General features: G+C 41.3%; 1 protein-coding gene across 2 annotated transcripts in view; it reads right to left on the bottom strand.

The window, feature by feature from the left end:
• The window catches only part of ARHGAP26 (Rho GTPase activating protein 26), a 590,718-nt gene that overhangs the window by 153,396 nt on the left and 424,613 nt on the right, over positions 1-12,709 (bottom strand). For both annotated transcript variants that reach the window (XM_069764052.1, XM_069764053.1), the window contains exon 21: positions 1,468-1,503. In XM_069764052.1, the coding sequence (XP_069620153.1) occupies positions 1,468-1,503 (36 nt within the window). The remainder of the gene's footprint in view (positions 1-1,467; positions 1,504-12,709) is intronic.

Here is a 12,709-nt window from a genome sequence, read left to right as displayed (position 1 = left end):
GGGACGAGCACTCCATTGCCTACCTCAGCCGGAAATTGCTGGACCGAGAAGTGGCCTATGCAACTGTTGAAAAAGAATGTCTGGCTGTAGTGTGGGCCCTCAGGAAACTAAGACCGTATCTGTATGGACGAGAATTCACTGTGGTTACTGATCACAATCCCCTCATCTGGCTGAACAGAGTCTCTGGGGACAATGGACGCTTACTACGATGGAGCCTGGCTCTGCAGCCCTATAACTTTACCATACAGTATAGAAGAGGCAGCCAACACCAAAATGCAGATGGACTGTCCAGGCAAGAGGAGCCCTGAGTCCGGTCAGCCATGCCTGTGTGTACTTAACCAGCGACCTGTAGAGGTCCCTAGTACGTACACAAATTGGGAGGGGAAGGGATTGTCATGATATGTACTTTTGCCCTGTCCTGTGTTTGAGTGGTATGCCATTTGATGTATGTAACTGTTCTCTGGTTTCTATTAGCTGTAATTTATGTATATTCTTGTGCTGGGAGTTCACCTGTAACAATATGTCTCCTTCCCCCAATACTTGCAGCCCTAAGCTCTAATGTAATTAAGCTTTGTCAACATCACTAGTGGAGGAATAGCCATTCTTCCTCACAGCAGGTGGCTAGTCAAATGTACATACTACATAGACTAAGCGGAGCCCACCAGTCTAGAATCTCCTGGTGGACCCAACCATTGAATAGAAGGTGTGACCCCTACCCCTCTTCATGGGCGGATCCCAGGAGCTCAGACAATCCATTCTTATTTTGAGATCAGATGTGAGTTGATCTTTGAAGGAGAAGGAGTGGGGATTCTTAGCTGAGGCAAGACCCCACGCCCATCTGGGATTGCGGAAGCGAACGGGACGAGACTTGAGCTGAGGACATATCTCGTTGTTCGTGAGATTGTTTTGGGATCCCTTGGACTCGTGTGGACTATTGCTTTGTTAGCTGGCACAAGGATTATCGGGAGGTGCCCCCGAACCTGTTCCATTGGACTAATTGTGGACTATTGCTTTGTTACCTGGCACAAGGATTATCGGGAGGTGCCCCCGAACCTGTTCCGTTGGACTAATTGTGGACTCTGTAGATCTACCTGCATGTGTTGTTCCAGCGTTCTTGATAATAAATCTGTGGAATCATCCATTGGCCTGTTGTCCCTTCTTGCTCTGCCGTACACCCAGTCACAGAGGTGTCCCATTGTTTTTATGGGGTTGGTATGGTGTCACTTTATATTTATTTTTTTAAAAGAAGGAAAGAAAAAAGTTCTGAATGCAAACAGACTAATAATCAACAGGGCCCCCTCTTTTTTTCCAACAGATACAATGGATCACATAATCAATTTGTTTGTTCCTTAATAAACGGAATGTCTGCACAGAAATGTTAACAGAACCTTAGCTAAGTAAAAGATCCACTAATTAAACAAATAATCAAAAGAATATTAATGCATTTACCTTGTTTTCGTCACTTACCTTGATAAAACGCCCGATATATTTTTGGGGTTCAATCTGTAAAAGACACCAAAAGTGAAATATGAAACAATATGTCCTCCTCTACACAGACACATCATGATTAACTAAGATGGAAAAAAAGGGCAAGGCTTTGTCTTTTCCTTAGAGTCACAAAGAAAATAATGATATGTTATAGCTGGCATATACAAGAAAGGGCAAACATGCCCATGGTATAAATAACCGAGCAGCTCACTTCTATAACAGGAGATGAGCCACCCTTCAGCTCACAAATTGTGATCATTTTTCAATCTTCCACTACACATGGGATTATGGTGTTTAGGATTTGGAAGGCATTTTACATAAGAAAATTACCGTTCTTTCATCTGACAATGAATGTTGTTTCCCGACATATATATTTCCTTGTCAGCACACAGCTGTTTCATTAGGATATTAAACAATGAATAGAAGCTACAATTGCACCATATCTCAGATTCTCAGGATGAAAGGGTTTTATTTTGCAAATGCACAATCAGTTGTTGGCAGGGAAGCATCCTGAGCATTGAAGTCAATAAGGCTGAATGCTGGACTCTACGACATGGTCTTATACAATTCCAAAGCCTACTGGAATTTTTACACTCTTCACTCCATGTTTAGCCATAAATTGCCATATTATTATTATTATTACTATTATTATATTTAAGTATACTAATCAAAAAAGGGGAAAGGGCAGGCAAATATGTGAATCTTTTAGCAAGGTTTTCACTTTCTTTAGAAAGATCGACATGAAAAATATGTAAACATGTGCCTACAGACGTCACTGTCTGGATGCATCTGTTCAATGACAAAAATAACAAAAGGGGAACTTTAATTTTTCTTTGGGTGTCAAAAATCGGTGTCCAGACAAGACTATCAAATAGACAGAAGTTTGCCATGTGCCATTGGAAACCTGTGGGAACGGTATAACATGTAGTTTGGTTTTTACACTTTTGTTACAGAAATACTTTTGCTACGGATATACTGTACATACAGCAAATATTTTGCTCTTCTGTTTTGTGAACAGAATCCTCCCGAGGCGGCAGCATTGTAATATCATATTGAAAATACTACAAAGACGTAATAATAATGAAAATAAAGGCTTTATGACAGCCTGTATGTGTTTTGTCTAGTGCTACTTCAGTGCAACGCCTTGAACACTAATCGTAAGGCATCGGCTTTCAGTGAAGCAAATTACTCAGGTCACTTACAACTGAAACCATCATCTACACATAGAGTACATATTGGCTCGGGTTCAGGATGAAACTGAATCTTGGGGCAATGCATGGGGACCCATAGATTTCTGTAACCATCTACACTTATGACCTTTAGACAAATACTATAAGGTGTAATGTTGGTGGACGTTGTCTTGTGTTGGATTCTGTGTAACTAATGGATGTTTTGTAAAGCTGTGCAGGCGTGTACTATGGAGGACAGAGAATGAACTGCAAACCAATATTGCAGCCAGCATGCAGCCAGCGGGTAAGGAAAGGGTGGATCAAACACCCGAAAACCCCGCCCCTATGGCTGAAGATTGTTCCCTCCAAATTCAGGTGACAGTGTCCCTTTAAGGACTGCAGTGGGGGTCTCCTTAGGCCACTACTTTTCAGTAAAGTTCAAACTGTACAGCAACTTGAATCTCCAACTACATCAAAATATGTTAGAAAATGCCTGGACCTCCCTCCTTAGAAACAATGGTGAGGGTTTCTAACAAAGTCCTCTTAAAAGAATTAGTAACCCAAAGGGGTTGTCCCACAATTTGCTTTGTAAGAGCAAAAAAAAAAACCCCCTTTCTAATAGTTTTTAAGACAAGTTTACAGTTGTTTTGACATATACAAGTGAACAAAATATATTTTTCCTGACTTTTAGCCCTTCTTGGTTTCTCCTCATTGTCACAGATGAATCTTACAGTCCTGGGCCGGCAGCAGGGCAGGCACATGTCGTAGTTTTTTTTTCTTTCTTTCTTTCTCCCTACATACATGCTAGCCACCTTAGGGAGAGACCCAAGTTGGGCTAAATGTAGCGGGACGAAAGATGCTGCTTGCAAGTACTTTCCGTTTCAGGAAAGCATCCACTATGTATTTCCTTTAAGTAGAGGGCTTTTCGGTCTCTTTCGTCCCGCTACATTTAGCCCAACTTGGGTCTCTCCCTAAGGTGGCTAGCATGTATGTATCGCTTGCTCACCGAGCCCCACTCCATACAGCCAACCAATTCCAGCCCTGTGCTGATGAGGGCCTAAAGCCCTAAACACGTGTCCACAGGTAGGAATTGGTTGGCTGTGTAAATTTAGAAACTAATCCGCAGCATTGCACGCTTGGCGATTCCAAGCGCTGTGGATTAGACTGGGGTGGAAAGAGATGATTTGCATAGCTCCGCCTACTGCAAAGGATTCTGGGTAAACCTGCTATCCTTTGTATTATGCTGCTTGCAAGTACTTTCCGTTTCAGGAAAGCATCCACTATGTATTTCTTTCTCCCTATAATTCCTAAAACCCATTGCACGGGCTTCACCCTGTGACAGATTGACTGTACACAGATTGCCAGCCAACCATGTAAATAGTCTCCTCTCAGTATAACTTACAATAACATGATAGAAACTCTTTGTACTGATCAGAGAATGCTACGCTCTTTTTTTTTTTTTTTTAACAACCACAGAAGAGACATTTTTATTGGATATTCAACAAATTATAGAGTGTCAACATGTCGATATTGTGAATGAGGATTCAGGTGGTTGGGAATGTAACGGAGTGGCCGAGCTATCAGCAACTGCCCACACCATCAAAGAGGAGCTCATAGTAATATATTGCACTGACCTGTGTTGAAGGTTGTTTTATCTATTCTGTGGCCTGAAGCACTTAGTTAACCCTATCTGCAGGCTAACTATTAGGCCAGACCATTTTGGTAGGAATTAAGTTGGTATAGGGGAGTTGTTCTTCTATGTTAGTTGTAGGGAAGCATGGACAGAAAAAATAATATGTGGGCAGACCAGCATTGATCAAGGGTGTTAAGGGTGTTGTGTGTGGAGAAGAGAGAAGACTATATTCATGTAATATGCAAATTGCCTCTTCAAAGAAAAAGAGGACTTAAACTCTATAGCGTCGCCTGTTGGAAGTAGCCAAATCAGTTCTCATGCTTCATACTGATGAGGGCCAACAGCCCGAAACACCGTGAATGCGAATTGAGATACTGATTTGGCTTTTATCCTAAGTCATATTGCACGACTCGTTAAAGGGTTGATTGTGACTTGTAGGATCGCTACTTCCAACAGGTGGCGCTATAGAGTTTAAGTCCTCTTTTTCTCTGAAGAGGCAATTTGCATATTATATTTCCCAGAGGAGCATTGCATGGCGAATAAGCCTCCGTACCTTGACAATCCAGAGCTGGTATGTCACTCTCAATAAGGAGAAACGTTACCCCTTAGACCCCTATATTCATGTACCAATTTCTGAAGTAACCAAGTATCAGTGGCAGAAAAAGTCAGTCATAGCAGACAAGTGAAGTGCTTATGGCAAAGGATATCTATATAAGATAAGAATTTCCACTGTAGCCAGACCTGAGGATCATAGTGAAGACAGGCCAGGCTGGCACACCATCTCCTAAGGAGCTGCAGCAAGTGTAAACAAGTGCGAAGATACAGTGGGTGGTCTATATGAATTGAAAGTTGAGAATAGTTTTGAGGGTCCATAGCAACCAACTCCAACCATTGCGGCCCTCACAAGAAGGGAACATGGAGGCCCCAATGGTAACCTGCTTTTTCAGTGCAACAAATTATAAGAATGTGCCACCACGTGTAACTATCAAGCTTATACCCCTGAATTGCGTAGAAGATGTATTGCTTAAGTGCTATTCCTGCTACTGGATGTACATATGTTTTAGCAGTTCATTTAGTAAAGAAAAATATATTTTCTTACTCCAGACTCTCTCATTCATCTATACTGTATCTTGTTGTGTCCCGGCCTGCCACATCAAGCAGCAGTATGCTGTCTTCAGTTGAATGTACAAGAGGTAACACCCAGCCAGGGTGTAGTGTTTAGAGGCACATATGACCCTCAGCCATGGTGTTCCTCTGGATTACAGGAACTTCGCTTGAAACTTTGATTCTTATTAGGAAATTCCAGTGCACCATTCCTGGTAAGTAAATATGCAGATGGATCCATAAATGTTTGAACTGTGAGAATATTTCCAAAATTTTGCATCTGTACATGGGTATTGGAGATGTAACATAGTAACATAGTTAGTAAGGCCGAAAAAAGACATTTGTCCATCCAGTTCAGCCTATATTCCATCATAATAAGTACCCAGATCTACGTCCTTCTACAGAACCTAATAATTGTATGATACAATATTGTTCTGCTCCAGGAAGACATCCAGGCCTCTCTTGAACCCCTCGACTGAGTTCGCCATCACCACCTCCTCAGGCAAGCAATTCCAGATTCTCACTGCCCTAACAGTAAAGAATCCTCTTCTATGTTGGTGGAAAAACCTTCTCTCCTCCAGACGCAAAGAATGCCCCCTTGTGCCCGTCACCTTCCTTGGTATAAACAGATCCTCAGCGAGATATTTGTATTGTCCCCTTATATACTTATACATGGTTAATAGATCGCCCCTCAGTCGTCTTTTTTCTAGACTAAATAATCCTAATTTCGCTAATCTATCTGGGTATTGTAGTTCTCCCATCCCCTTTATTAATTTTGTTGCCCTCCTTTGTACTCTCTCTAGTTCCATTATATCCTTCCTGAGCACCGGTGCCCAAAACTGGACACAGTACTCCATGTGCGGTCTAACTAGGGATTTGTACAGAGGCAGTATAATGCTCTCATCATGTGTATCCAGACCTCTTTTAATGCACCCCATGATCCTGTTTGCCTTGGCAGCTGCTGCCTGGCACTGGCTGCTCCAGGTAAGTTTATCATTAACTAGGATCCCCAAGTCCTTCTCCCTGTCAGATTTACCCAGTGGTTTCCCGTTCAGTGTGTAATGGTGATATTGATTCCCTCTTCCCATGTGTATAACCTTACATTTATCATTGTTAAACCTCATCTGCCACCTTTCAGCCTGTGAAAGGTGCATGTGAAATAATGCAATCAAAATTTAAATGTAGTGTAGACTTCCAGATTTAATTTTAGTGGTTTTACAAAAAACACTGAATTGGCTGTTTAGGAATTCCAGACATTTCTATAACGTCACCCCATATTCAAAGGTTTAAAAGTAATTGAAAAAAGAAAAAAAAAAGTGACATACAATTACTTTTAAATACTTTCATAAAAATTCTTTGCAGCCATGCCTGCCTGAGGGGAGTTTTCCCCGCAGGAGATAATTTGCAAGGTCTTTACTGGGGTCAACTCTAGGTGATATAGTTTTGTCGGTCTTCCAGCTTTCAATTTGTCTTCAGTAATTAAAGATGGCTCAGAGGCATGCGGCCAGACCTGTCCACCAGCCTCCTCCAACTGAAACACTGAACATAGGAAAGCTTCTTTTCAATCGAGGGAGGATGATTGACACTCAGAACAGATGAGCTAAGCATTATGTGAGCAAGGGACAGAGAACCTGTCCTACCCTATAATAAATAATACAAAATCATGTAACCAAGACATCGGTTAAAGATAAAAGTGGTCTACCCTTTTAAACTTACAAAATTGGTCAAAATATCCAGAACAAACAATTAAAAACAAACAACAGTATAGGCCATGCAAAGTAAGATTATGTCCTTACCGTAAGCACAAAGCACACACAAAAATAAATAGCAGAGGTTCCAATAAAAATAGTCCTTAATTCTAGTGAAGCACCTGAATGGTTAACAAACTTCCTTTGATTTGAATACAAAGGCCGGAGTCACACTACAGTGAGATACGGCCGAGATTCGCAAGTTAAAAACAAGCTCAGGCATTGGTACTCCGGAGCGGAGCGTGCGGCTCCATGTATTGCTATGCGGCCGCACGCTCCGCTCTGGAGTGCCGGTGCCAGAGCTTGTTTTTAACCAGCGAGACTCGGCCGTATCTCCCTGTAGTGTGACTTCGGCCTTAGAGTGGGTATGGTTTTTAAAATGGCATCATTTTTGGAAATTTTCCAATGTACTGTATAGGTTTCAAAAATTGACTTCCATAGATCCTAAAAAATAAAGTTTTACCCATTTCCTTGAAATAATGAAAATGTACTCAAACTTAAGCAGTTCACTTTCTAAATAATAAAAAGATATTTGAAAAATTATGATAATATAAATTTAGACAGATGTTAAATGTTATTTATTAACATTCTTTTGTGTGGTATGACTATCTGGTTTAAAGTGGACCTTTTACAAAATAGTGGCTGTAGAGAGGAATAATGTTTTTTTTGTTTCACCTCTGTTGCAGAGATGGGACAACATACCACCAACAGTGTGTGCCAACCTTGTGAAGACTTACAGAAAACGTTTGACCTCTGTCATTGCCAAAAAAAGGATACATAAAAAAATATTGAGGTGAACTTTTGAAAATGACCAAATATGGTACTTGTTTTCCACCATAAATTGCAAAATAAATCTTGCCACATCAGACAAGGTGATTTTCTGGATTTGTTTCCTCATTTTGACTCTCATAGTTGTGGTCTACCTGATAATGTCAATTACAGGCCTCTCTTATCGTTTTAAGAGGGAGAACTTGCACAATTGGTCGCTGACAAAATACTTTTTTTCCCCACTGTATCTTCACTGAGGTCCCTCTTCAACACTCTGGCCCTCATTGTCCCTCTTCAGGATCTGGGTGCGAAACTACAGGCACCAGACAGCCATTAAGGGGTAATGCAACAGTCAGTAAGAGTTAAGACACGTGCAGGAAACCTATCTAATATATAATTGCCTAGAATACTACTTCCTGCAATTTGTGCCAACTTCCGTGGCTTTGTCCGGAGCTAATGTCCGGAGCTAATGTCCGGAGCTAATGTCCGGAGATAAGTGACGTCAACAGTGTCCAGTGTCTGATTGGTTGCCGCCTGCTGCGAGCGACCAATCAGAAACGTGCCGTACTGTGACACACTCCGCCCGCCATTTTGGTGTGATTTTTGAATTTTTACCTCACAGCAAGTTTCTACTGCGTGGAGGCGGGCCCAGTGACGTTGCTCTTCAAGCTCCTGCCGAATTTCGTCAAAAAAATGATAATACCATTTACCAAAACTATATATATTTAGTTGTGAAGTGGTTCAGTGACATTTTCACACCAATTTTGAACTTTTGTTTGGTGTTTTCTCCATATACTGCCTATTATTTTTGTTCTTTCTTACTATTATTTATTAATTGTATTATTCTTACATTTGAATAAATAAAGTATATATGGATTCTAGACTCCCGATTCTTTAGAATCGGGCTGCCATCTAGTACATAAATAACCACGTTAGAGGGTGACATTATCTGTCTGTAAGCTCAGTAAAAGAGTTAAATAGCTGGGTTTATATAATAACCCGAGAAAACCCCATCACTGTAGTAGGGAATAGAAGGTATAAAACCAATACAAACTGAAGCCAAATAATTCAAAGAAGCAATCAGTCACTTAAGATACTTGAAGGATCAAATAGTTTCTGTAAGTGAAACTAGCAGCACATGCTGTTTGCCAAACCACACACTAACTGCTAGAAAACAGTGCAAGCAAGAAAGGTGAGTATGGCATTTTTTTATTGCAGCAGCAGCAATGGCAGAGATTTATGTGGAGCATCTATGGGGAAATATGAACGGTGCAGAGAACTATATGGCAGAGCTATGGGGCAATATGAACGGTGCAGAACACTATATGGGGCACAGCTTTCTATGGTACATCTATGGGAAAATATGAACGGTGCAGAGCACTATATGGCAGAGCTATGGGGCAATATGAACGGTGCAGAGCACTATATGGGGCACAGCTATGGGGAAATATGAACGGTGCAGAGCACTATATGGCACAGCTATGGGGCAATATGAACGGTGCAGAGCACTATGTGGCAGAGCTATGGGGCAATATGGACGGTGCAGAGCACTATATGGCAGAGCTATGGGGAAATATGAACGGTGCAGAGCACTATATGGCAGAGCTATGGGGAAATATGAACGGTGCAGAGCACTATATGGCAGAGCTATGGGGCAATATGAAAAAAAAAAATCGGACATCAGCATTGGCTATTGAATAACATTGGCCAGAGTGCTATCCAATAGAAAAATCAGATTGCTCTTGCACGATTTATACGGTAGTCTCAGCAAGCCCTAAAGGGGTGGTATGGGTAGAAAATATTGATGATCTATCTGCAACATAAGTCATCAGTTGAGGCTTTCAGGTTTTTTTTTTTAGGGGTGAGGGATGAAGAGAGCTCCAAATAAAACAAAACAAGTAATGAAACTCTTTAGTCAAATAAATGTAAACTATGCTCTATGTAGTCCTGATTTGTTTTAAGATTCCTCAACTGACTTCATATTGTACTGTGTGTCAGTAATTGTTTAGTCTCTTGGTGACAAACCCTGTACACAGGCTCCATTACATTACCACATATGGTTTTAAACTGTGAAATGTTCCTTTTGAGCTTTTACTGCTCACAATCATTTTTCAATGCAAGGTTTTCTGCTGGGTATTCTCCTTAGGGTATGTGAACATGCCATCAGGTTACGGTACTTTTTGTTTGGCGGTATGGTGATAAAGCCTAGCTTTTTGCCTTTTTTACGGTGTTCACTGAAGGGGTTAACTAGTGGAACAGTTTTATGCCAAATGTGTGTACTTTTTTCTTTATTTTTTAATATAAATCAATGTATATATTGGAATAATATTTTTTTGTTCTTTATTTGGGGATTTATTTTTAAATATTTTTACACTTTGTAATAACTTTTAAAAACTTTTTTACATTGTCACAGGATGGCACATCACTGTACAGTAACAGATTGCTGATCTTATACTCTGCAATGCTTCTTCACTGCAGGGCATTAGAGGAGAAAATGAAAGGCAGGGAGGAGGAGTGTTAGCTCCTGCTCTTAGCAGGCGCTCACAGGCCACCTTCCCTAAGAGGACCTCCAAGGACCCCGTGGCCATCTTGCGGCTGGGGATCACCATGGAGACCATCAGCACAATGTGATCATATCACACTGTGCTGATGGGAGCAGACAGGGAGTTCACTCCCTGTACGGTGCTCATTGACCATGATTGACAGTGGCATCAGAGGGGGTTAAACGATCGTGATCGGTGCTAGTACTGATCGTGTATGTTGCTGTAGGGTGTCAGCTCTCATAGATCTGACATCTGTACCCAATCGCGGTGGCACTCAGCGTGAGCCTGCGCTATCGCGGCGCTATACATATACTTCTCTTTGCAGGAATGTAGCTACCGCAGAGCAGTGTATGTATAGCACATGTCTGGAAAGGGTTAAGATCAGTGTCTTCAGGATTAATTTTGAAAAATCTAAAAAATAAAACAAAAAAAACCCCTGCAATCTGGCTGTAAAAAAGTACTGCGCCCCATTCAATAGTTCACCTATGCTCATAAATGTTCGCCAAGATTAGGTGGGTACTGCCAACTCTGGGTCCATCTGGATCCAGCCTTTTCTGCTATCTTATTTCAAGCCGTCGTGAGAAACACCTTTTTGTACAGCTTTACTTAAAGGAACTCTGCCAGCACAGGATGACTGTTGAAACGAAGTCCCACCTCTCTGTGCATCACGGCCAATCATTTAAATACACCTTCCCACCTGCTTGTTTTCCCTCAATCTCTCCCTCCTCTTTGATTGACCGCTCTGGCTTCATAGAGCCAAAAGAGAGTGGATATAGAAGCAAAGCAAGCAGGTGGGAAGGTGTACGTAAATGATTAGCCCCGCTGTGAAGCACCAAAAACCTGTACTTGGAATGAACAGTCATTCTGTGCTAACAGAGTCCCTTTAACTGTCCAGTGCTTTTAGGAAAGTCCAGGTAAAGGTTCGGCTGGTTGTTATATTTTTTTTTTTTGACAGATATGAAGATTTTCGTGTGAATTTACTAAAATAAAATTCTTTGCAGTGAATCTCTTGGAGGACTGTCACGGTATTTGTGCCTCCATTTACTCATGCTCTTCATCCACAATATAAAACATATTACATGCATTTAGTCCCTACAACTAATAAAAGTGCACGTACTGTTTCTTCTATCACTAGAGGTACATCGTGCATTTCAACATAGAAAGAACCTGTATAGCTGGCCTTCGTGTAAAACGTCCTCAAACATTAGAATGTCTGGCAGTACTGGGACTTCTGCCAAAGTTAGTGAAAAGAATTAAATCCAGGTCATTCAAGTTCATTTTTCAACACAGACTTTTTTTCTATACGTTTCTTTAGTAATTATAATAAACTAGCTTTAGCATGGGTGGGTCCATGGCCCGGGCTCTGCCGATGCCCCAGTCTCTGCCGTTACCTGTTGTGGTGATGTCACATCGACAGCACTGCAGCCAGTTAGTGAGCGCAGAGGCTCATCTTCATCGGAAAACTGTTGAGCTCAGTGATTTACTCTAGCACTGTAGATGTGATGTCAGCAGTACAAACAGAGATATGGTGTTATGGTGGCAATGTGCGTAGAAGCCTGGCTGGTAGATCTGGCTGGCAAAGAGCCACAAACATAGGAGGTCCAGAAATGGAGCAAAAATGCCAGGCTTCATAACCGTAGTTCGATTATGCGCTTGGGCTGAGGTCAAACAACACCAAACTACTAGAAGGGCAAAGCCAGACAAACATGTGTTGACCAGGTCTTGAAGAGCCACAACTGTCAATGGGGAACCGGAATTCAGGACCTTAAATAGCAAGCAGGCCCACCCATCGACTGTTAAGAGACAACACATTTTGCTATCATTTTTACTGCTGGAGCAGCTTTTGTTAAGTAATTTCGATTACAAATAACCTGTCATTTTCTGATCACAGCTCCCATGCAGGCCATTGTATTTTTATGGCTGCAGATCATAAGCAGTGCTTGTACGTTGTTCTAGACCTAAAGTCATGTGTCCCTCCAAACAATCTGATCCCTCTTATAGCTCATCTAGGAACAGCTGAAGGGTGGAAGAAGATGTAGTGAAGTAAAGCCGACCATTATTTGTTATTGTTGTTATTTATAGCGATAAAAAAAATAGATTCTGACCACAGGATATCTATTTTATTAAACGGGAATACTTAGTTTTGGCGTATCAAAAATGGTTTCAGTCTTTAGAAATAAATTATACAGTTGTAGCATTTACAGTCTTGTTAAATTGCCAGGAAGGATGGGAAATTCTTAAAAATGAGATTCTAAA

Source organism: Ranitomeya imitator, chromosome 4 (genome assembly GCF_032444005.1).
Source record: "Ranitomeya imitator isolate aRanImi1 chromosome 4, aRanImi1.pri, whole genome shotgun sequence".
Classification (NCBI taxonomy): domain Eukaryota; kingdom Metazoa; phylum Chordata; class Amphibia; order Anura; family Dendrobatidae; genus Ranitomeya; species Ranitomeya imitator.
This window is presented reverse-complemented; position numbering and strand designations above follow the sequence as displayed.